This window comes from Pongo abelii, chromosome 15, assembly GCF_028885655.2.
Source record: "Pongo abelii isolate AG06213 chromosome 15, NHGRI_mPonAbe1-v2.0_pri, whole genome shotgun sequence".
Taxonomy (NCBI): Eukaryota; Metazoa; Chordata; class Mammalia; order Primates; family Hominidae; genus Pongo; species Pongo abelii.
The window spans coordinates 51,206,493-51,229,066 of NC_072000.2; the positions used below are offsets into that span (position 1 = coordinate 51,206,493).

The 22,574-nt window shown below is 36.0% G+C and overlaps 1 protein-coding gene across 2 annotated transcripts in view; it reads right to left on the reverse strand.

The window, feature by feature from the left end:
• The window catches only part of MDGA2 (MAM domain containing glycosylphosphatidylinositol anchor 2), an 825,106-nt gene that overhangs the window by 395,047 nt on the left and 407,485 nt on the right, over positions 1–22,574 (reverse strand). The window contains exon 1 of one of the 2 annotated variants that reach the window (XM_054530089.2): positions 17,500–18,274. The exons of the other annotated variant lie outside the window; for it this stretch is intronic. Coding sequence (XP_054386064.1) covers positions 17,500–17,622 — 123 coding nt within the window. The 5' untranslated portion in view covers positions 17,623–18,274. Of the gene's footprint in view, positions 1–17,499; positions 18,275–22,574 lie in introns of those variants that run through there. 2 annotated transcript variants of the gene reach the window in all.

The following is a 22,574-nucleotide window of genomic DNA, read 5'->3' on the forward strand; positions in this document are numbered from 1 at the left end:
TTCCAAATGAAAGAAATTGGCCAAGACAAAGGGGCTACACACACCATGCAAGTTCAAAATCCAGTAGGGTAATCATTAAACCTTAAAGTTCCAAAACAATCTCCTTTGTCTCCATGTCTCACATCCAGGGCATGCTGATGCAAGAGGTGGGTTCCCATGGCCTTGGGCAGTTCAGCCCTTGTGGCTTTGCAGGGAACAGCTCCCTCTAGGCTGCTTTCATGGGCTGGTGTTGAGTGGCTGTGGCTTTTCCAGGAGCATGGTGCAAGCTGTTGGTGAATCTACCATTCAGGAGTCTGGAGGATGGTGGCCCTCTTCTCACAGCTCCACTAGGCAGTGCCCCCATGGAGACTCTGTGTGGGGGCTCCAACCCCACATTTCCCTTCCACACGGGCCTAGCAGAGGTTCTCCATGAGGGCTCTGCCCCTGCAGCCAGCTTCTGCCTAGACATTCAGGTATTTCCATACATCCTCTGAAATCTAGGCAGAGGTTGCCAAACTTCAATTATTTTCCTCTGTATACTCACAGGTTAAACAGCACATGTAAGCTGCCAAGGCTTGGGGCTTGCACCTTCTGAAGCAATGGCCCGAGTTGTACCTTGGCCCCTTTTAGCCACAGCTGGAGCTGAAGCAGCTGGGATGCAGGGCACCATGTCCTGAGGCTGCATAGAGCGGGGGGCCCTGGGCCTGCCCCACACAACCATTTTTCCCTCCTAGCCCTCCAGGCCTGTGATAGGAGAGGCTGCCATGAAAGTCTCTGACATGCCCTGGAGACATTTCCCCCACTGTCTTGGTGACCAACATTCGGCTCCTTGTTACTTATGCAAATTTCTGCAGCTGGCTTGAATTTCTCCTCAGAAAATTGGTTTTTTATTTTCTATCACATCGTCAAGGTGCAAATTTTCCAAAATTTTATGCTCTGTTTCCTCTTGAATGCTTTGCTGCTTAGAAATTTCTTCCACCAGATACCTTAAATCAACTCTGTCAAGCTCAAAGTTTCACAGATCTCTAGGGCAGGAGCAAAATGCCACCAGTTTCTTTGCTAAAGCATAGCAAGAGTTGCCTTTGCTCTAGTTCCCAACAAGTTCCTCATCTTCATCTGAGATCACCTCAGCCTGGACGTCATTGTCCTTATCACTATCAGCATTTTGGTCAAAGCATTCAAGAAGTCTCTAGGATGTCCCAAACTTCCCTACATCTTCCTCTCTTCTGAGCCCTCCAAGTTTCTAGGAAGTTCCAAACTTTCCCACATTTTCCTTATTCTGAGCCCTCGAAACTGCTACAATCTCTTCCTGTTACCCAGTTCCAATTTTCAGGTATTCTTATAGCAGAGCCCCATTACCAGTACCAATTTACTGTATTAGTCCATTCTCACACTGCTATAAAGAACTGCCCAAGACTGGGTAATTTATAAAGGAAAGAGGCTTAATTGACTCACAGTTCAGCATGGCTGGGAGGCCTCAGGAAACTTACAATCATGATGGAAGAGGAAGCAAGCATATTCTTCTTCACATAGCAGCAGGAGAGAGAAGAATGAGAGCTGAACAAAGGGGGAAGCCCCTTATAAAGCCATAAGATCTTATAAGGATTTACTGACTATCAGGAAAAAGGCATGGGGGAAACTTCACCCATGATTCAATTACCTCCCATCGGGTCCCTCCCACCACATGTGGGGATTACGGGGAACTACAGTTCAAGATGACATTTGGGTGGGGACACAACCAAACCACATCAATACCTGACATATTACCCATTTTAATTTTGCAAGAAAACAGAAAACAGAATTCTGAAAGGTTGAAGTATCTAACACACTAAAGAGATTGTAAATTGACAAAAGGAAAAAGGATATACCAAATTCTAGGCAAAGCATGGTAGTATGAAGGAAAACAGTATCTCAGACGAAGAGCTTGGAATGGGTTTGACTACACAAACAACCCTCTAGGGAGTCACGGGAGATGAAAGAGTGGCCGCAGGGGACTGATTGTGTACCTTACAGGTAGTGGGATCCAGCAGGTGCTTTTATGTAAGATATAACATGATCAGATTTGTATGTTTGTTGTAGGTGTTTAGATTCAGGTTGTTAACACTTAGATTTGTCTGTTGGCCCTATGCCTGCATCTTCAGAAGCTTTTCAAAATTTATATGCAACTACTTTCTTCACAGGAAATTTTCCCAGGCCCTAACTTCTCCCTCCTCCTTTTAATCCTCATTTTCTTTTCAGCTTCCGCAATTTCCATAGGATGAAATTTCACTGAAATTAAATTTTTCATCTTTGCCTTGCTACTTAAAAATGACAATTTGGTTTCATAGGTGCATTAGCTTTTATTTTGTCATCTGCTTGTCATAGTACCTCATATTTTCACATTCCTTGGTCCTACCCAATGCAGTTCTAACATAAAATAAGCTTCCAGGACATTATTCTTATATCTGAGCAGTATAGGCATGTTAGTCCTGCTTGTCTGGTAAATGAGATCATAGAATAAGTACTACTGGAAACAAGTATTGGGCATATTTGTATAGTCCAGGTGTTAACTGATGTTATCCCATCTTTTGAGACTTTTACATAAAATTAAATTGACCCATTTCCTGCCTCTTCCCTTCCCCTACCCCACTCTCTACATTTAGTGGGAAGTTTGATGCCCGCCTCCAGATTCCTACAAATTCCTCAAAGTTTGGGTTATTTCAATGGGCCTTTTTTTGTTTTAAATCAAATTTCTTTTTTTTTTTTTTTCCTGAAGCCCTGATCTTATATCTTGCTCCAATGGCTATTTTATTCAAGCCCCACAGCAACCTATAATACTTTCCTTTTAAACTGACGTGGCCAGGGCATGATTAACATGGAGTATGTGTAGGAGACTACTGAATTTTGCGATGGTTTGAGAAAGGGGCTTTGATTACATCATAGGATTATCAATATTACCAATCAAAAAATAAAATATTCAATATGCATGTCCCTAAAAGTCTTTCCATCACTTTCCTTCCACTCCAGTCAGGAATTTATCCATGAGTGACACTCACCAACAGTACTCTTTGTTCCTATGTTCCTTTCTTTCTCTTGTCTCACCCCGTTCTCTGCCTACATTTCTCTGGTCCTCCTTACTTGTAATAGTAGTACATTTATCCAGTTTATCTATTTGCTTCTGTCTTTCCAAACACAGCATGCACTGAAGTATGCATCTTGCACACTTAAAGAAGATATGCTAAACAAGAAGTCATTTCTCTGGAAGGAAATTCTGATACTCCCTTAGGAGAAGAAGTGATTTTACATAGCTGCGATTTTAAATATAACTTTTTCCTTCTGTATTACAGTTTGATTGAGTTGGTTTGTAATTTGGAAGGAAATCGAATAACATCTTTTATTAAATGTAACAAATCATAAAATGGTAATTTAATTAAAATTAGAGCCAGAAAGAAAGAGAGAGAGAGAGAGAAAATGAAGGAAGAAAGAAAGGAAAGAAGGAAGGAAGGAAGGAAGGAAGGAAGGAAGGAAGGGAGACAGGAAGACAGAGAGGGAGAGAGAAAGGAAGAAAGAAAAGAAAGAAAGAAGAAGGAAAGAAAGAAAGAAGAAAAAGAAAGAAAGAGGAAGGAAGGAAGGAAGGAAGGGAAGAAAGGGAAAGAAAAAAGAGAAAAGAGAAAAGAGGGGGGACAAGATGAAAAAGGAAGGGGATAGGAATGGGGAAAGAAAAGGATATATACAGGAACAGTTAGGTTAAGAGAGCCCGAGTTTGAAAGTTAGCTTAGTTGTGAGTAACAACACTACTTTGTTGTGGCTTGCAGTATGTGTACTCCTCTGTTCAAAGCACTCTAAATAGCTTCCTGGCTTAGAATAAAAGACAATGTCATTGCAATAGACACCATGGCTCTGTGTTTCTGCTCCCCTTGCTTCTCAGATCTTATCTCCTACACTCTCATAGCCCACACCAGTTCACTCACAATGACGTTTTCCTCAGTAATATTTGTGTGATCTCACTTCAGAGACCTTTCCCTTGCTGTTTTCTCTTGTTTTGCGTCGGATATTTACATGTGTCACTCCTTTGCCTCCTTCCGATTTTTGCTCAAAAATCAGCTTCTTACAAAGGTTTTCCCAAACATTTAATTGAATCTTATTTACCCCTTGACAACTTCTTCCAGCTCTCCCCACCTACTACTCTTATATTTTATTATATATGTGTATTGTCTGCATCCCCTCATTAGAATGTTCATGAGGACAGGAATTGGCATCATTTTGTTCATAAGTGGTTTGCCTAGAACTGTGCCTGGCCTATAAAATTACTTTAACACAATTTTTGTAATTACTGAACACAAAAACTATTAACAGTTTTTTAAACTGACTACATAATTTGATTAGTGAATCACTTTTTATAGTCCAATAACTCTACCCAGAAAGCGTCACTTGACCTGAAAAGACAGGAAGAACAGAGGAGTCTGGGCCTCAGAAAGAGAACCTGAAGCCTTAGGTCAGTTCGTTCCAGACTGTTTGGTAGCACTGGTTTCCACATACTTTTTGTTCATATCCCTCATAGATGACTTTTGAAAAAACAGAAACTTCTCATATATTTTTTGATTGACATCTAATATTATCTTCCTAAGTTTAACTAGTTGCAAAGATGCATTTCAGCTATTAAGATTTGAAAGTAAAATGGTTACATCACCTCTTTAAATAGGTCCATGGAATATACAATCTGATACTCAATATCATTCACTGAAAAATATGAAAGCACTGCCTTCTTTAATAGAAATGTTATGTTATTTCTTTTTCTCCTTGAATCATTTTCCATGACACTTTTCCCCACAGAATTTTATCTTCATGTAATATGTTCATATGCTGGAAAATCATTTACTAATTATGATTTCATATTACATGGTGTATTAGTCTGTCCTCTCATTGCTATAAAGAACTACCTGAGATTGGGTAATTTATAAAGAAAAGAGGTTTAATTGGCTAACGGTTCTGCAGGCTGTACAGGAAGCATGGCTGCAGAGGCTCAGGAAACTTATAATCATGGTGGAAGGTAGAGAGGAAGGAAGCATATTTTACATAGCCAGAGCAAGAGGAAGAGAGTGAAGGGGGAGATGCTACACACTTTTAAACAACCAGATCTGAGAACTCACTATCACAAGAAAAGCAAGGAAGAAACTCGCCCCATGATCCAATCACTTCCCACCAAGCCCCTCTTCCAACACTGGGGATTATAATTCAACATGAGATTCAGATGGGGACACAAATCCAAACCATAATCACATGGGAAGTGGGAAAATGCAGGTTTTTTGAGACTGAGAATCTTATCACTAAAATTATATTAGTATAGACCTGATTTAAACAATATAAATGTATTATATAATGTGAAAAGTATTTATTGGAAATGTACCTGTTAATCAGATGGATGAGGCTATTTTTTTTCCAATAATTCATGTACTTGGAAGATCATCACTTGTTGCTGGAACGGAACAGAGGGTTCAGTATGCTGCTTATTTTTTTAATTTTTCTAATTAAGAACTGAGAAATTTGCTCACATAATAAGAATATGGAAATTTTAATTCCTGGAAACTCTCCCAAGCTACAAAAAGAATATACAGTGCCACACTAAATCATCAAAAATTGTTTCCCGTAACCTGTCAGCTGAAACTTTTATTAGGTATATCTTCAATTATGTTGAAAACAAAAAGAATTGAAAACCATCTTAGTAGCAGAAGAATCTGTTACTCAAACCTAAAAGCTATTCACTGTTTTCTACACCAAGACCAATTTCCATTTGTTTGTTTAGTGCCCTGGAGCGTTTTTGTTGTTGTTGTTGTTGTTGTTTTCCAAGGAGTAATGTACCAATAATATGACTAAGGTTGCAGTGATTATAATGGGTGGGGGAGGAGAACTTAAATCTCATCAAATCTTTCTGAAGCAGATTTTAGGAAACTATACACATACAGGTTGTAGATATTTAGGCTGATTCCTTAAAAATATCCTTCTACTTGCATACCCTTGTTTGAAGCTTATACTTTAAAACAAGCAAATCAAAATAACCAATCCTATAAATAAGTGTCCTAAAATGTGTACCAAAAAGATATGTTTGAGAAATGCTACTTTTGCTTTTCCCCTTAAAAAACTCACAATGTTCATTGTTGGCATATAATGAACATATGGGTGTTCTTTGGTAAAGAAACCTGTTTGGCTTGTTTAACACAGGCTTTCTAAATCAAATTTGAACACAGGACACTTTTCTCTTGTGACATTATTTGACAACCCACAGTACTAATATTCCATTGGTACACATGCAGCACTATACTAGATGTGGCTACTGAAAAGAATAGCTATATATAAAATAGGAACTCAGAAGAAAAGCGGCTTTAGAAAATAAGGGCTCAATGACACTGGTCGCTGAAGTCATAGGAAAGTGAATTTTGATAACTATGGAATCTGAGAGAGTAGAGAGGGGCCCACGGGCTGAGCAGGATGTTGCATATTTAGAACAGAAAGAGGGCTAGTTGAAGAAACATGGGGGAAGGGAGAAGACTCAATGTTGCCACCAAGCTATTATATAAGAGACTTTGACAAGACGATCTAACATCTAGGATATTTCATACATATTCAACGGATAAGCTGCTGCTGAGAATATTCTTTCATTTTGAAGCTGGGGGCGGATGGGGAGCCTAGACAAAAAATAACTCTGCATCTCCAGAGATCAAGGGAGTTAAGAAAATTCATTCAGCCTCAAATGGTGCTAGATGGAAAAATGGTAATTTAGAGGAGGAGAAAAAGGATAGCACGGCCCAAAATATAAGAATATGTGAAAAACTGACCTGCCTGGAGAAAATGAGTACAAAGTCCAGATGAGAGCAATGAATCTTTAAATTGATGCAAGATGAATTAATATGTGAGATGAGGGAAATTTAACTTGTTTTGTTTTTCGTATATAGACAGCTTTCCCTCCGAGATTCCCTAGCACTATAATCAAATTTTGTGTGCTCAATGCAGTGCATATATTTTGGGGAAAAAAAGTGACATAAGAGAAGTGAAAGACGACAGTCAAGCTTTAAGCAGGAGGTGGAATCTTTCCTGAGCCTCTAAAGGACACAGAAGTCACCTAAGATACAGAGCTGATAATAAGATGTGTCCAGAAGGTCTCTCTTGAAAGGCTTTCTATAATGTACTTGTTCTCTTCTCAGTACCCTGAGTGTAATTTTTAAAGGTTTAGAAACATCATAGAAAAAATTACAAAGATAAGTAAAGGAGAAAAACTGAACAGCATAGACAACACCCACACTGAAAAAATACAATTTTTGTTTATATAGTCCCTGTAATATTTAGATCAGCAACCTTCTTAGAGTTCTCTGAACATACAATTGACGGGACTGGATTGGGTCTGAACACATTGTAAACTGGGAGCTGATACTGGATGTCACTGAATTGACTCCTCAAGCAAACCTACATTTTCAGGATACCTTTGTAATATGTATCTCCTTTGTACATAGTACCTTGTACTATGGTCAGTCCATAGCATTACTAAAGAATGCAACTACCAGCAAAGATTTAAATATGGAATCCAAGAGACAGATTATATTTGTCTTTAATATCAGTTACTATGACAACAAATGGGTTATTTAAAGTGGTTAGCATTCTAGCCCACTGAGTTAATAATATGGACAAGAATGGCATAAAAGTTGAGCAAAAGCAAATTACCTCAATGTCATATCACATAGCAATGACAATGAAAGCTGTGTAGGCTTAAGAGGGTTCAGAGGGTTTGAAAAAACATCGTTAGGAAGGACAAATCCATCAAAAAATATAAATAGTCTTATTTATAACTAGCAGCACATTTTTGATGCCTCCTCAATATCATGTTCTTCAGGCTTTTTAAAATTCAAGGCTTCAGATTTAAAACAAAACAAAACAAAAAGTCAAATTGGAACAGAAATTGGCATTTAGCTGGAATCTTTTACAACTGCATGATCTCCATTTACTAATTATCCCCTTTCCATCTCAAGCACATGGTCAAGAGTGAAATGTGAAATTAGATCTTGGATATCCAGAAGATTTTAACAAGAAAAAAGGTAATGCAATAAGTAAGTAAGGATCAGGTTTTATAAGCTGCTGTTTGAAAGATTCACTGCTAAAAGCAGCAAAGAATGGCATATCATAAGATGTTAAAGCAGATGGCCTAAGTCACAGTGCTACATTACACAAGTATGAAGACTAGAACTGAAATAGCCTAAGTAATATTTTTATTAACAAGATGCCAAGTACAGCAGCAAAAATACCTTTAGGAAGAAATCTCACTTCAAAAAAGGTTTTTCCTCTTTACACTTGATGCTATTTTCTGAATTACTCTTGGTCTGTTGCATATGTTTAAGCGTCTGGGTGCTCACCGTGCCCAGATGAAAGAAACTAACCTCTTTCCTTAAATGAGGGCCTCCTTGTCTTATGAGCCCACCTGTGTGATGGAGATAAATGAGAGTAAACTAAACCAGCAACCTAGGAAAGAGTGCACTATACCGTATAGTCTTGCAGATAATTTTTTGCACATTAAACAAGGAGAGTGGGGAACTCATTGGTCTTTGAATTAGTTATAAAGAAAGCAACACCCATTAAGTCTGTGGTGACACTAAATGTTGCTAGAGTGATCTTAAGATTATAAAGGTAATGCCAGGTGGTCACTTCCAGAATCCAGACACACAGTAGTGGCTGTAAACAGGGAACTGTGATTACCCACAGACATTTCAACTACAAAACCAGGCTACGACAAGCAGATCAGAGAGCTGACACTCAGACATGCAAAAGACTTTTTCAAATCAGAAAGAACAGGCCAAGGCTGAAAAAATGGATTCACCTATATAGCCCTATCAATACATATTGTTCACTAATATATGTGTACTCATTCATCTATGGATTATATTTAGGGACTATTGTGGGAATGGTGTAGTGGTTAAAAGCATGGAATTTCAAATCAGACAACCTTGTTTTGAATTTTCAGCTCCTCCACTCTGGATGAGTTAACATGACTTAATCTTGGCTTTATTTGTATTTTTCTCACAAGGCTATCCCAAATATCAAATGTGTTTAAAGCCCTTAGATCAGCAACTGACACAAAATTTACACCATACACTGTTAGATGTTATTATTAAATAGTATGTACATTGTAAAATATGTATAAAATAGAAAAATGGTGCAAATAGGCGCCAGTGGAAATTCTGATGTTTTTCTCTCTTACTCCATGAATTTGCTTGGGCAACATCATCTAGGCCATCAATCTGAAGAATAGAAGTTCAATAGGGAAAGTTCTGAGCAAAGTACAGTCAAAAGACAAAGATGGCAGACCTTATTCAAATACAGAACAGGAAAGTTAAACCAAAAGGTCATAATATTTGGCCTGACAGGCCCTGGTATCTTGGACTTCACTTTCATGGAGGTGAAGAGCATAGATTTGAAAGCTTAATATCATTATATGTGAATCCTATATCTATCTCTCTTTACGAAAATTTGGTTTTCCTTACAGCTTTCTAACAAGGAAAAAATGTCATAGCCAAAGAATGGCACTACCTCTTTGGCAGGTAAATATATCATAATACATAAATTAATCATCATTCTGCTTATAAACTTAAAATTATTGTGAGTTTTTTCAGCATGAGTCAGCCTCCCAAGTTCATTGCAAAGTTTGAGTTTTGGGGCCTATCGGGCTGTGGGGTAGATCCTGGACAAAGGCAAATTTAGCAGGGTAATTCTTGCCTTTGCCTGCCTGCCAGTCTGGCTGTATTGTCCTGGTGACATCCACCCTCTAAGATGCTACTACTTTAAGTTTTCTAAGTTCAATCTGGCACTGCATAGTTGGGTCAATAAATTGGAAATTTCTCCTTTATGTTTTCATGTCTCACAATCTTAAGAACCTAGATTTAGTTAGGTATGTGGATTCAAATTATAAATTGTTATTTTGTTTCCACCGCCCCCACCACGGCCACCCATCCTCCACCCCCAAAAGCCTTATGATCTCATCACCTAAGGAAAGTATTCAGGACACAGTAAATAGTGATATGAAGCAATATTTTTCAAGCTTCTCTTAGAAAATATGTGATTTATATTTTCTGGCTGAAGGATTATCTTTTGAATTAGAAAAGTCTTTGATCTACTATTAGTTTTTTAGTGTTCAAGTGGAGTCCTCATTAACAAACTGTTATAGGGTAGGACAACTGATGATGTTCTTTATTTTATGATCATTACTGTGACTGTCATATATGCAAAGAGCTAGAAAGTTCCAATAGATTAATCTGCATTGGACTTTCTTAGGCCAACGCTCAGGCTTCTTTTCATGGTGATCATGAAATGGTGATCATGGTGATCACATCTGAATAGCAAAAGCATCACATTTGCCTTGCATTTGGCAGAAGATGATTTGCCTTGACAAATATTCACTTATAAGTCAACATTTTTAGCTATTATTTATATCAAAATGAAAAATTAATTTATTAATTTTATCCTAATTTTTACCATTTGTTATTTACAATTTTTACCATTTTCATAAAGAAAAATAACAATTCAACTCTAAGTTCAAAAACTCCAACAAGCACCAACCAACCTGTGACCACGCTTACATCTATGGAGCAGTACAAGCTTTCAAAGTCATGTTCCATTTTGTAACAGGTTTAGCTAAAATGATGATATTCAAACCACTTTTTGTATCACAGAATTTACCCCATTACCATTTCTCGAACCCAGGAAGAAAATTAAAGCTATTTAAGTCAGCGTGTCCTTGTGTAATAATTTAATAACTGCAATTGTTTTCAAGAAGCAGAGAGGCATTAGTTTTGAAATCTGTCCTATATTTGTACTTCTGAGACCCATCTATAATGAACTCACTAATAAATCACATACTACTGAAAATTTCTTCACAGGTTTTTCTGCTCTAAAATCTTTGGCAAATGGAACATGTCATTATAGACATCATCAGTAAAAGATAATAAACAAAAAATAATAGAGCCAAACTACTAAAATTCATAATTATTTGCTCCAGGTAGGCTAAAAGTGTTGGGTTGACTGCAATTTTTCAACCATTTCTTAAAGCATATTTCTGGAACACAGTACAATTAGTCTTCTATGGCATTACTCAAAGAGGATACCTTTAAAAAAGACAGAGTACATTGGACATGGAAAGTCTTTTTTAAAGGGCTGAACTAAGTTTTCTACATTCCAAGTCTTACCTTCTAAGGAAGTGTCAAATAATTTAAAATATTTTCTTAGTAATTAGGGCTTTTCACTGTGTTGACTCTAGTCAATATCTTTCATTTCAATTTTTAAAAATATTTGTGATTTTTTTCTTTAAAAATTTTATGATTTCATTTTTATTTTATTTTATTTTTATTGTGGAATACATATGCAGAATGTGCAGGTTTGTTACATAGGTATACACGTGCCATGGTAGTTTGCCGCACCCATCAACTCGTCATTTACATTAGGTATTTCTCCTAATGCTATTCCACCCCTAGCCTCCCATCCCCAGACAGGACCCCATGTGTGATGTTCCCCTCCCTGTGTCAATGTTTTCTCATTGTTCAACTCCCACTTATGTGTGAGAACATGATTTTATTTTTTAATGTTGCTGTAAGAAGGTACCTATGTTCAGTGTTATGCTGGTAAATGTTTAACAACTAGCTCTCTAAACAAATGAAACCAAGCAAAACAAAAAGCTTCGATTTGTAGCATTTGCCAATTTCTATGATGAAATATTCTCAACAGGGCAGTTTTCAAATTACCACTATAATGGCATTGAATGCAGTTAGGAAGAGATGCACTGTACATCATTACATAGCATTTCCATCATATGGATTCAGTAGACATAAATAATTTCAAGAGCATTTGTAATAGAGTAAAAGAATTATGAAGTGATTAGTTTTGAATATGTATTACATTTGGTTTTAGTATATCTAATTGTAACACCATGTCATTTAATTTGTAATAGTCGTTGTGTTTAAGAATAATCTTTCACAGACCAATGAGAGATGGCTCTAGCACATTACTCTCTATGTTATAAAGTTAATCAAGATTTAATAATATATATATCTCCATGATAGCAAAATTCATATTTTAAATATCCATATAAAAACATTCTAGAGAGTTTTCATTGGTTGGTCTATTTTCTATTCATGATAGTTTGAGTATGTTACTATCTTATTTGCTTCGAAGTTCATGGAGAAGACCCTAAATGTAATGGCATAAACCTGACATTATTGTGGAAGCCAGTGTTTAACTTTGTTTTGGGAATGCATTAATAAAAAAAAAACTCATTAGCTTATCATAGGATAAAATTATTTTATTTAAAAACTGACTAGCCAAATCTGAAAACTCCTAGAGAAATCACGACTCCACTGTGAGGAGTGGTGACATTACTATAATCTTATCTCACATTAGAGGACTTCCATGTTAATACCAAATAAACGAATGCGCCCAAGTTCCCAATAACACAGAAGTTTAAAATTTTCCAATCAAGCTCTCTTCAGACCTTCCTTTAAAAAGCAAATCACAAATCACAACACCTACCACATAAGATATATAGAAATGATAATCTCTAGCCTCCACAAATCTTTACTACTATTATTACAACTAATGCTATTAATTGCAAACACTATGAGCAAGGCATGGGTCTAGGATTAAATGAGGTCATATAATCCTCATATGTTACCTCATTTAATCCTCACAGCCAAATAGGGAGGAACCTCCTATCTTCAATGTATAGGTGGACAAAGAGATGTAGTTTAAATAGACTAAGTAACTAGCCCAAATTATCTCAGGGATAAAGCTGGAACCCAAACCCAGGTCTGCCTAACTCCCAAGCCCATTCTTTATTCCAGAACATTTATTATCATATTATCTCTCCTCACCTGTCCTCCGTCTACCCAGTGTTCAAACTAGAAACCCCAGACTTATTTAATTTTGTCTAGTCCTTCACTTCCTACATATACTCAATCACTAAATCCCATAGGCTATACTTCCAAAATAAGTCTCAGACACGTTCATCTCCACTGCCACTACCCTGGTCAGGCCACTGTCGTACCTGACCAATGTAACTATGAGTCTTCTACTTGGTTTCCTTCTCTTCCATCTTGCCACTATTCCCTGCCTCCTCATGCTCAATCATTCTTTAGTATGTAGCTAGAATAATCTTCCTAAAATTAAAATCTGATTCTGTCAATATCTTAATTAAAATATTTCAGAGAGGACTCAACTCCAAAGTCCTTATGTAGATTTTCCTCAGCTCTTCAGGATCTGTTCCCTATAATCTCTTCAGTCTCTGGAATTGTATTTTCCCCTCTTAGAGTGACCGATTTCTGGTTCTCTGAAGGTGTCAAGCTCTCACCACCTAGCTTCTGAACAAGTAATTTTCTCTGCCTGAGGTGCTAATCTTCTGCTCCTACTCTTCTCCAATACTTCCACTGTAATTTGATTAATTATTCAACTTTCAACTTCACTCTTTATGGATAGCCGTTTTGGACTCTCAAAGTCTAGGAGAGGTGCTCTGCCTTCATGTTATCCAGAACATCCCCATTCAAAACACTTAGCACGCTAATTCATAATTTTCCTGTTCTCTGAAGTAAGAAACCATGTCTGTCTTATTTTTGTCTATATACCTAACTTTGAATATAGTGGCTTACATGGTAATGGTAATCAATAAACATTTGTTGAATGAATTGATGAGTTTATTCTGAGGATTAATGAGGGATGATTACATGAAGTACCTGGTAACACTGTCCTTTTTAAGAATCTAACCATGTCTATAGACACAAAGGTGGGATAGGGGAATGACACAGTAAAAGCTATTTTGACCTCTCCACTTTGATCTCAAAATATGATCCTTTTTTTGGTAAATACACAGTTTTTAATCATAATTATATGAATGTGGAAATATTCTAAGTAAAAAAACAGTCTTTAAGATCACAAAGGCAATTTAATGACTTGGGAAGGAAATGAAACGATTTTAAATTCCATTAAAATTCATTTTGTTGAATATTTTCATTTGTATCCATCATAACTAATGTTAATGACATAAAAAATTTGACTCATTGATTTAATTTTGTCCATATCGAATTTTTAATTGTTATTTATGTCATTTTTTTTCTTTTCCAGTCACTGTGACTGTCGATTCATAATTTCTCAAGTCACAAATGTCAAATAGAAACTTTGTCACAATAATTTAATTTTTCCATTATTTTCTGGAAATAATGGTTTAAGTGTATGCATATCTGAACAATATCTGTTTTTATAGGTTACTTCTAATGAACACACACATACCATTTTGAAAATCCCATAGAAAACACAATCTTCTCTCAATTGTTTTTTTCTTCTACAAATTTTAAACTTAAATTTTGCCCACTGTTGGCTTTGTGTTATTTTTACTGGTATTATTTACTATGAATGATATAAATGATTAATAATTTGATTTATTTTTCTGAACAAAAAGTAAAGCACTTAAAATAATTTCAAACCCTTTAGTAGGTCAAAGATATAGTTTCTAGGTGCTCAACATTAGGGTCAAAATGTTATGGTTTGATTAACAAACATTTATTGGTAGTATTGAGCAACGTTCTTTCTGCCCTATCCTTGAGTTTTAAACATTATTTTGTTTATGAGCTTAAGTACCTAACACAATAGGACAAAGGCTACAACCTACTCATGCAGCCTCAAAACATCTTATTTCCTTTTCTCCTTTTTTTTTTTTGAGATGGAGTTTCGTTCTTGTTGCCCAGGCTGGAATGCAATGGTGCCATCTTGGCTCACTGCAACCTCCGCCTCCCTGGTTCAGGCCATTCTCCTGTCTCAGCCTCCTGAGTAGCTGGGGTTACAGGCATGCGCCACCGCGCCTGGCTAATTTTTTTTGTATTTTTAGTAGAGACGGGGTTTCACAATGTTGGCCAGGATGGTCTCGAACTCCTGACCTCATGTGATCCACCCGCCTCGGCCTCCCAAAGTGCTGGGATCACAGGCATGAGCCACTGGGCTGGGCCCTTATTTCCTTTTTATATACAGGCAAATTCATTATAAAAATAATTTTGAAAAATTAATTTTAAAAAGAATGATACTAAAAGAACAAATGGCTGGATTCTATCGAATATTTAAAAAACAGAAAAGACAGGAATACAAACAATAGTCAGGACTAGAATTCAGACACATTCCATCCTGAAACCCTATAATAATGAGAAAGCAAGGTGCCAAATGCTTCTAAACTCTCCATTTCTGAAAACTTGAAGTGTTTTATTGTCATATGTCTAGATGCAATTCTGATCTATTTGGTGCCAAAACCTTATAATTGTGTAACCTTTAGAAACAAAGATGCAGTTTGGGTTGCACAGTTATGTCTACCCTGTGATGATCTGATGATACTATGAAACTCTACTCCAAACTATGTCCAAAACATTCTCTGCATTAATGAAGCATGAATTCTATGAGTAGATAAATTATTGGCAATGTTAATGGAAATCAATGTTTAAGGATAAATGCTGCCATATGCAATAGAATAATAGCAAAATATGATTTAAATAAATACGCTTTAATTTTTCTGTGAGCATATTAACACTTTTAGGATTCTAAAGTTTTCACAGAGTACTGTGAAGTAAGGCTCACTGTGAGCTAAGTCCTACTTGTTAATACCTGGGTAAAACTGAGGAGAAAAAAAATCTCTGTGGATTGAGGAAGCCTCCAATGGTAGGACTTGGCATTTAAGGACTTGGCATTTAAGCACAGTAGTTAGGTTTAGCTGAGGGATATAGTTTAGGAAAATATTCTGTCATCTTTAAGATCATTGCCTAGTACTATACGTAGTAGGACTTCACGGGCCCTTCCCTAAACTTTTTTTTGGTGAAGCTATGTCATATATGTGTTGTTATAAAAGGGAAGCTATAGGCCCTTCAAAATGATCCATGGTCATCATTAACTATATTCATTTATACCATTCTGTACATGAAGAACATAAAGTCAGTTACTTTCTCATGTACCAGTTTCCTTATCCAAAAAGTAAAAAGACTAGACAGGACAGTTTTCATAGAATGAGTGTATAATTTGTATTTCTAAATCAGAGGACTTTGTGTCTTCACTGAAAATTTAGGAGACCATAATTAATCAAAGAAGCAGTAGTAATAACTCATTCTAATCAGCAAGTAGCATTTTTTATGAAAATTCCTGAAACATCATAAATAATCAGGTTCTGAAAAAATTCAAGTTATTGCAAGCTATAGAACATAAATATGCTTTGTTGATCCTTGTTTCATTAAAGTATCAGTAAAGTATATAGAATTTGGAAAGTTCTAGGCTGTTATTCAGAGCATAATGTTTTTTCAGATTTTAACATAAAAATTTCAAGTTTGTGACATCTTTGTGAGTACTGAGATGAGAAAAATTCCATAGAAATAAGCAAGTGATATAGCATCATCTGTGTAAGGCACCTTTGAGGGTCTGTTTTCATCTATATTCTTAGATTCTTGCGACATACGACAAAAGAGACTGATGAAATAAAGTCTGGAAAAACACCAATATTTTTTCCCCTTGCAACCCATTACATCAGCCAGCATTTCCCTGTAGTTGTGATTATTACATTATGACTTGATTACTAACTATTACTGCCACAGTTGGAAAAGTGAAAGCACAGCGTGGAGCCATTTCCATTAAAGGAATATGAAATTCCATAACAAGCTCTGAGGCTGCATGGCTGCTGTGGGGTTGATCTCAGAAGTGCATAACTATCTACTTAAGATGCTGTTTGAAGGAGCACCCTAACTTACATCATTATTTCATTTAGTTTGAACTGTACCATGGATTTTTCCATTAAGCAATACCAGACACTTAAACACTGTTATTTGTGCTCCAAAAAAGGTAATGTGATTTTTTTCTACCTACTTTCCAGAGTACCAGAATTTTATACTGCATGTATGTGCAATTCTGATTGTGTCTAATAGAACAGGATCAAGTGGTTCCATAAACTAGAGACTGCCAGTCATCTTGAAGTGGCATAACTGAGAAGAGAAGCGTTAATATTCATGTGGGTAATATTGGTATATGCCATGTAAGAACTCGGAGAGAAAGTAGTTTCAGTTGCTATGATTTAACAGAAGAACATAAAATAAAAAGACCAAAATATATTCAAAACATATAGATTAATGTTAATAGGGAAAACGAATGGTAATAGCACTTTACATCTCTTCTTGGTTTATGTGTGGCTCAAATGACAAGGTGGCATGAGATGGGGAGGGTGATGTGAGGAAGCTCTTTTACAGTGTTTTTAGGACAAAATATAGTGATGGAAAAATACAAAAACTTCTTAAATATTTTATAGGAGAGTAATCATCACTGTAAGAAAACTACAAATACATTTTAATTTATGCTTGGAATAGGCTGTATGTAAGTGTGCACTGTTGTGTGTGTGTGTGTGTGGGCACGTGAGCACACTTGTGAATATGGTCTCAAAATAATAGAAAGACTTAGAAATATATGTCTTGATTTGACTTTCAAAACAAAAGAAGCTTGTTTACTCACGTGATTTCCTCTAACCGCAATCCTGCAGGGAAAATCTATACTTAGCAGGATTGAAGCTGTCCCTAGAAGCTTTCCAGGGAAAGTTAAAAGGAAGTCACTCCTCCTCTTCTGTCTGTTTGCCATTTTCTTTCCTGTGTAGGATTACTAACTTTAGTCTTGAATGCATATGCTCTGACAGTAGCCAATGCAAGGTTTTAGGGTCTTATTATCAGAGAGAGGAACTTAAAAATGGTTCCAAACCTCCGTATCTGCACCCCAATCCTTTCCTGCCCCCAGAGTCTTAGCTCTACCTGCCTTTGCATTAGTGCTGCTCCAATACTAGCAACAGCTTCACCTTCGAATTCCTTCTTTTATTTTTAATATTTTAAACACAATTAATTGAAAATCCCTAATGCAATTCTGTCCTATTTCCCCACGACTAATTTTGAACAGAAAATACCTACAAAAGTACAGAGCGAGCAAATCTGTTGGCCAACTAAAAGTTTGCGTGTGGTTTTTCTTTTTGAAAAAGATGAAAATAAAGTTGAAATGTAAAGGTCTAAAATGTGGTTCCAGGCTGTTTTGCAAATGTTCACTCTGCAGCAGAGAATGAGAATTGCATATAAGTAGAACCTTGGAAAAAACAGACTGATTTGAAAGATGTTGGGAGGGCTCATTGCCCTTGAAGGAGTCATCAAACAGCAGTAGGAATGATAAAAGTCAGAGTTCCCATCCCATTCCTGTGGCTGGCTCTGCACATCCTGATCTTGAATAAGTCACTTAAGCTACAGAGACCATTCTTTTCTCCCTTTAGACATAAAACATCTATAATGTTAGAAAATAGCTAAAAATATTTAAAAACTTATAAATAATTTTATCAGTAAAATTTTGTTTATAAATGATTTCTCAAATATCAAATATTCATTCCTTATTTTCTTCTGGATTTCTAAAATAATTTTCTTTCTCAATTGTGGTGACCAACTTCCAGAAAAACTGTTTTAATCTAGGACTTCACCCTTGATAAGTCACAGTATGCTGAAAATCACTTTTAAGTTGATAGTTTGCTATTGTGTACACCCCAGTTTTGACACTCTAGATATTCATAAACAACAATGTTTTGCTTTTCCTTTACATGCTATTATTTCATGAAAGTATCCTCAAGCCAAAACCTTGACAAAGTCAAATGAAAATGCTTAGCATTTTTTTTCTTAAGTATAAATAAGAAATACAACACATTAAGTATTAAAATGAAATTTAAGGCAAGACAGAGGGAAAGGAAACAACTAATGAAAGAGCAATTGTTAATTTCGTTGAGACCTAACTACCTGCCAGGCCCTTTGCTAGGTGCTTTCCACGGGCTGCCTCACTTATCATCACACAACCCCACGAGGGAGGCATCAGGATTATCTCTATTGCACAGATGAAGAAACTGAAGTCAAAGCTAAAGGTCTTATTGAAGGTTTCATTGTGGGTGAATGGCCAAGCTATCTCTGATAACAGGTATGTCACACTAGAAGAAAGAAGAGAGAACAAGATAGAAATAGAGATTAAAATCATGGTCAAGAGAAGAAGAAGGAGATGGGAGGGGGAGTTGAAAGAGGAAGGGAAGGAAAGGTTCTCACCTATCCTCTGCCCTTCTAGGATGGACCTGTTTACTCCCTTCATCCATTCTCAAACTCATATCCAGGGTTAGAAGCAATCCCCATATCAGCTGTTACTCCACTTTTCCCCTAGTACTTCAATTGGGCTTTTAATTAAGAAGAAAAGGGAATACAAATACTTTGACTATAGAAATATCTTCAGGTTTTTTTTCCAAGGAAACCATTCGCAAAAATTGACACTTTAAATATTATTGGTAACAAATTTCATGCAACTCATTCCATAGCTATTTTCATCACACCAGTGTGTTTTCACGGGGTTAACCTATTAACACCTTTCTATTTTTAAAAAGTCTATAGAACAATATACATATGAGGTAGGTGTTTGCTAATCAGTTAGCGAAATGCCATTAAATTAGCTTAGCTGAAGGTAATTGGTTACTATAAAAAAAACAACTCCTTAGAAGCAGGGAAATGCATAGGCCTACTTTCCACTTAACTAAGGCAGTGATTTTTTACTCTAAGGAGCCTGAACCAATCTTTGGAGGTATCCCAGGGGATGACAGTGGCCACGGGTTGGGTCTCTTGACCCCCTTTTTTAGTCCCTGATAAGCAGAACAACTCTGTTCTTCTGACTTACATAGTGGATTTTGAATAAGATTTTGGTTGAAGAAAGAGTTCAGTTTAAAAAATCTTGCAAATCACTGAGGTAAGGGACTTTCTATTTTTCTCAAGCATAATTTTGAACATAAAATCAACTCATAAATATTACTGAAAGCCATCTTCAAAATTCACGTCAAATTATATTCTGATATTATTAATGAAGCCAGGATGACAGTGGAATCTTTCAGTAAAACCATATGATAATATTTGAATAACAAGGTTTTAGTGGTTCAGTCTAGCTCTTTTGCTCAAGCATACTGAGGCAAGGAAAAGTCAGAGCAAACTCACAATGTTTGAAAAGCTTAATGGTGCTTTAACGAAAGATAAAATAGTCATAAGGGATTTTTTGAATTATAAGATTCTTATAACAAGAAGAAAGTAAAATGAGGCTGATCTGACTTGTCCTTCATAAAATCATATTAATGGCCTGGTACATTTTGTCACTTTCAGTATGTAAATATTGATTGTCTTCTCTTATAATTTATTGTTATCATTCACACTTTCAAGGCGAAACCTTTGCCTTATTAAAATTTATATTTATTTTCAAACATTTAGGGAGAGATTTTTCCTGTCCATTTCAACTTTTAATATTAACATTTTTTGAAATAATTTCAAAAGCCTGTTTGAATGTAAAGGATAATATAGTGAAGTTCAGTTGTATGCTCCCTATGCATGAAGACCTATGCCAGACCCCGGCAAAAATTAAAAAAACAATAATAATAATAAAGAAGAATTTGTCTCTGATCATGAGGAACTTTGAGTTTCGCTATAAAGATTGACATATGAGGAATTTTTATGTCAACATAAATATAAGCACAAGCAACCAAAAGAAAGGAAAATGAGCTCAAATTGAGTTTCAGATAAATTATTCTAGAGGCTACACTAAGAGAGTAGGGCTTTTTTTAAAAATGGCTTCACTGCAATCACTACTGAAATTTCATTCATACCATCCAACCTACCCATTTAGAGTTTTACAATTCAATGTTTAATATATTCACGTGGTTGCCCAACCATCACCAAAATCAGATTTTAGAACATTTTGGTTCCCTCTAAAAGAAACCCTGTAGCCATTAGTTGTCACTCATCATCTCTTGCCATTGACTCTTTCCCCAACCCCACCAGCCCTAAACGACCACTATTTACTTTATATCTGTATGGATTCGCCTATTCTGGACATTCCATATAAACAGAAGCATGCACGATGTTTTCTTTTATGACTACTTTCTTTACATAGGATAACGTTTTCAAGGTTCTTCCTTTTTGCAGCATGTATTATTAGTTAATTTATTTTTATTGCTGATAATATTTCATTGTATAGATAGGCCACATTTTATTTATCCATTCATCAACTGATGGATATTTGGGTTGTTTCCACTTTTTGATACTATGAGCCACTGTTGTATGAACATGTATGCGTACAAGTTTTTGTGCGAAGGTTCGTTTTTATTTCTCAAGTGTAAGCTAAGGAGGAAACTGCTGGGTCATATCGTAAGTATGTTTAGCTTTTTGAGGAATTCTCAAATAGTTTTTCAAGGTGGCTGCATCATTTTATATTACTACTGGCAATGTATAAGGATTCCAATTCCCCAGCACTTGTTATTGACCTTATTTTTGTTCATAGGCATTTTAGTGAATATAAAGTGGTATCTCCTTGTAGTTTTAATTTGCATTTCCCTAATGACTAAAGATGTTGAGCATGTATTTTACGCACTTATTGAACACTTTCATATCTTCTTTGGGGAAATGTCTATTCAGATCCTTTGCCCATTTTTAAATTGCATTATTTTTCTACCATTGAGTTGTAAGAGTTCTTTATAAACTCTGTATACAAGTTCCTGATCAGATATATGATTTACAAATTTCTTCTCCCATTCTGTGAGGTGTTGCTTCACTTTCTTAATGGTCCCATTTGCAGCACAAGCGTTTCTAATTTTGATTTAGTACAATTTATCTACTTTTTTGTGATTATTGCTTGTGCTTTTGGTGCCATATTAAGAAATCACCTCAGCTTAGGTTTGAATGATGAGTAAGAAGGAACAAATTAAGAATAGTGGAACCTTATTCCAGACAGAGGTTAGCGAACAAGCAATGTCATGTAACCATGATACACTGTGAATTCCTCTCTTGGAGTCCCACAGAGTCACACCTAACAACTTTGGCACACCATTATATAGATTTTCTAATGTATGAAGTGGTTCCCAGATGGATATTATTCACACTATGCTATTGCTAGTTACAAGTTAAGCTCAGTTGAAAGAGTATATGTGCTGAAAGAAGGCCAATATAATGTAAACATTTAAAAAATATTTATATTCCTTTAAATAATTAAAATAACAATTACACAATTAAAATATTTATGCCCTCTCATGTGAAGGCCCTAAGGCAAAGTCCAGCCTAAATATTTTAGTTACTATCCTAGATTTAAACTAGATCTAGATAACTGTCAAATATACCTAAAGAGCTTTATGTAATACTATAATTCTATGAAAAAAGGGGGAACATTTAATAATATTGCAAACTATAGCACTCATATTAATATTTTTTGCTTTAGACAAATCTGTATTTCCAGTTTCATTTTTAAACATTAAGTGTTTTGCTTAGTTTTTTTAAAGTTTAGTACATTGAACTTAAGCAGACAAGCACCTTACCATCTTCTCTTACAGGAGAGAAATACTTCACTTCTGCCTGAGAGCAGCCTGCATAATGTAACGAGCCAAGGTCTAAGAGTTGACACACAATTCCTGTTCTTCCCTGCATTAACTTTGTGTCCTCTGACACATCACTTGTCATCTCTACATTCCCCATTGGCTCCAGGGAAAAATTCAAGGGTTTGAC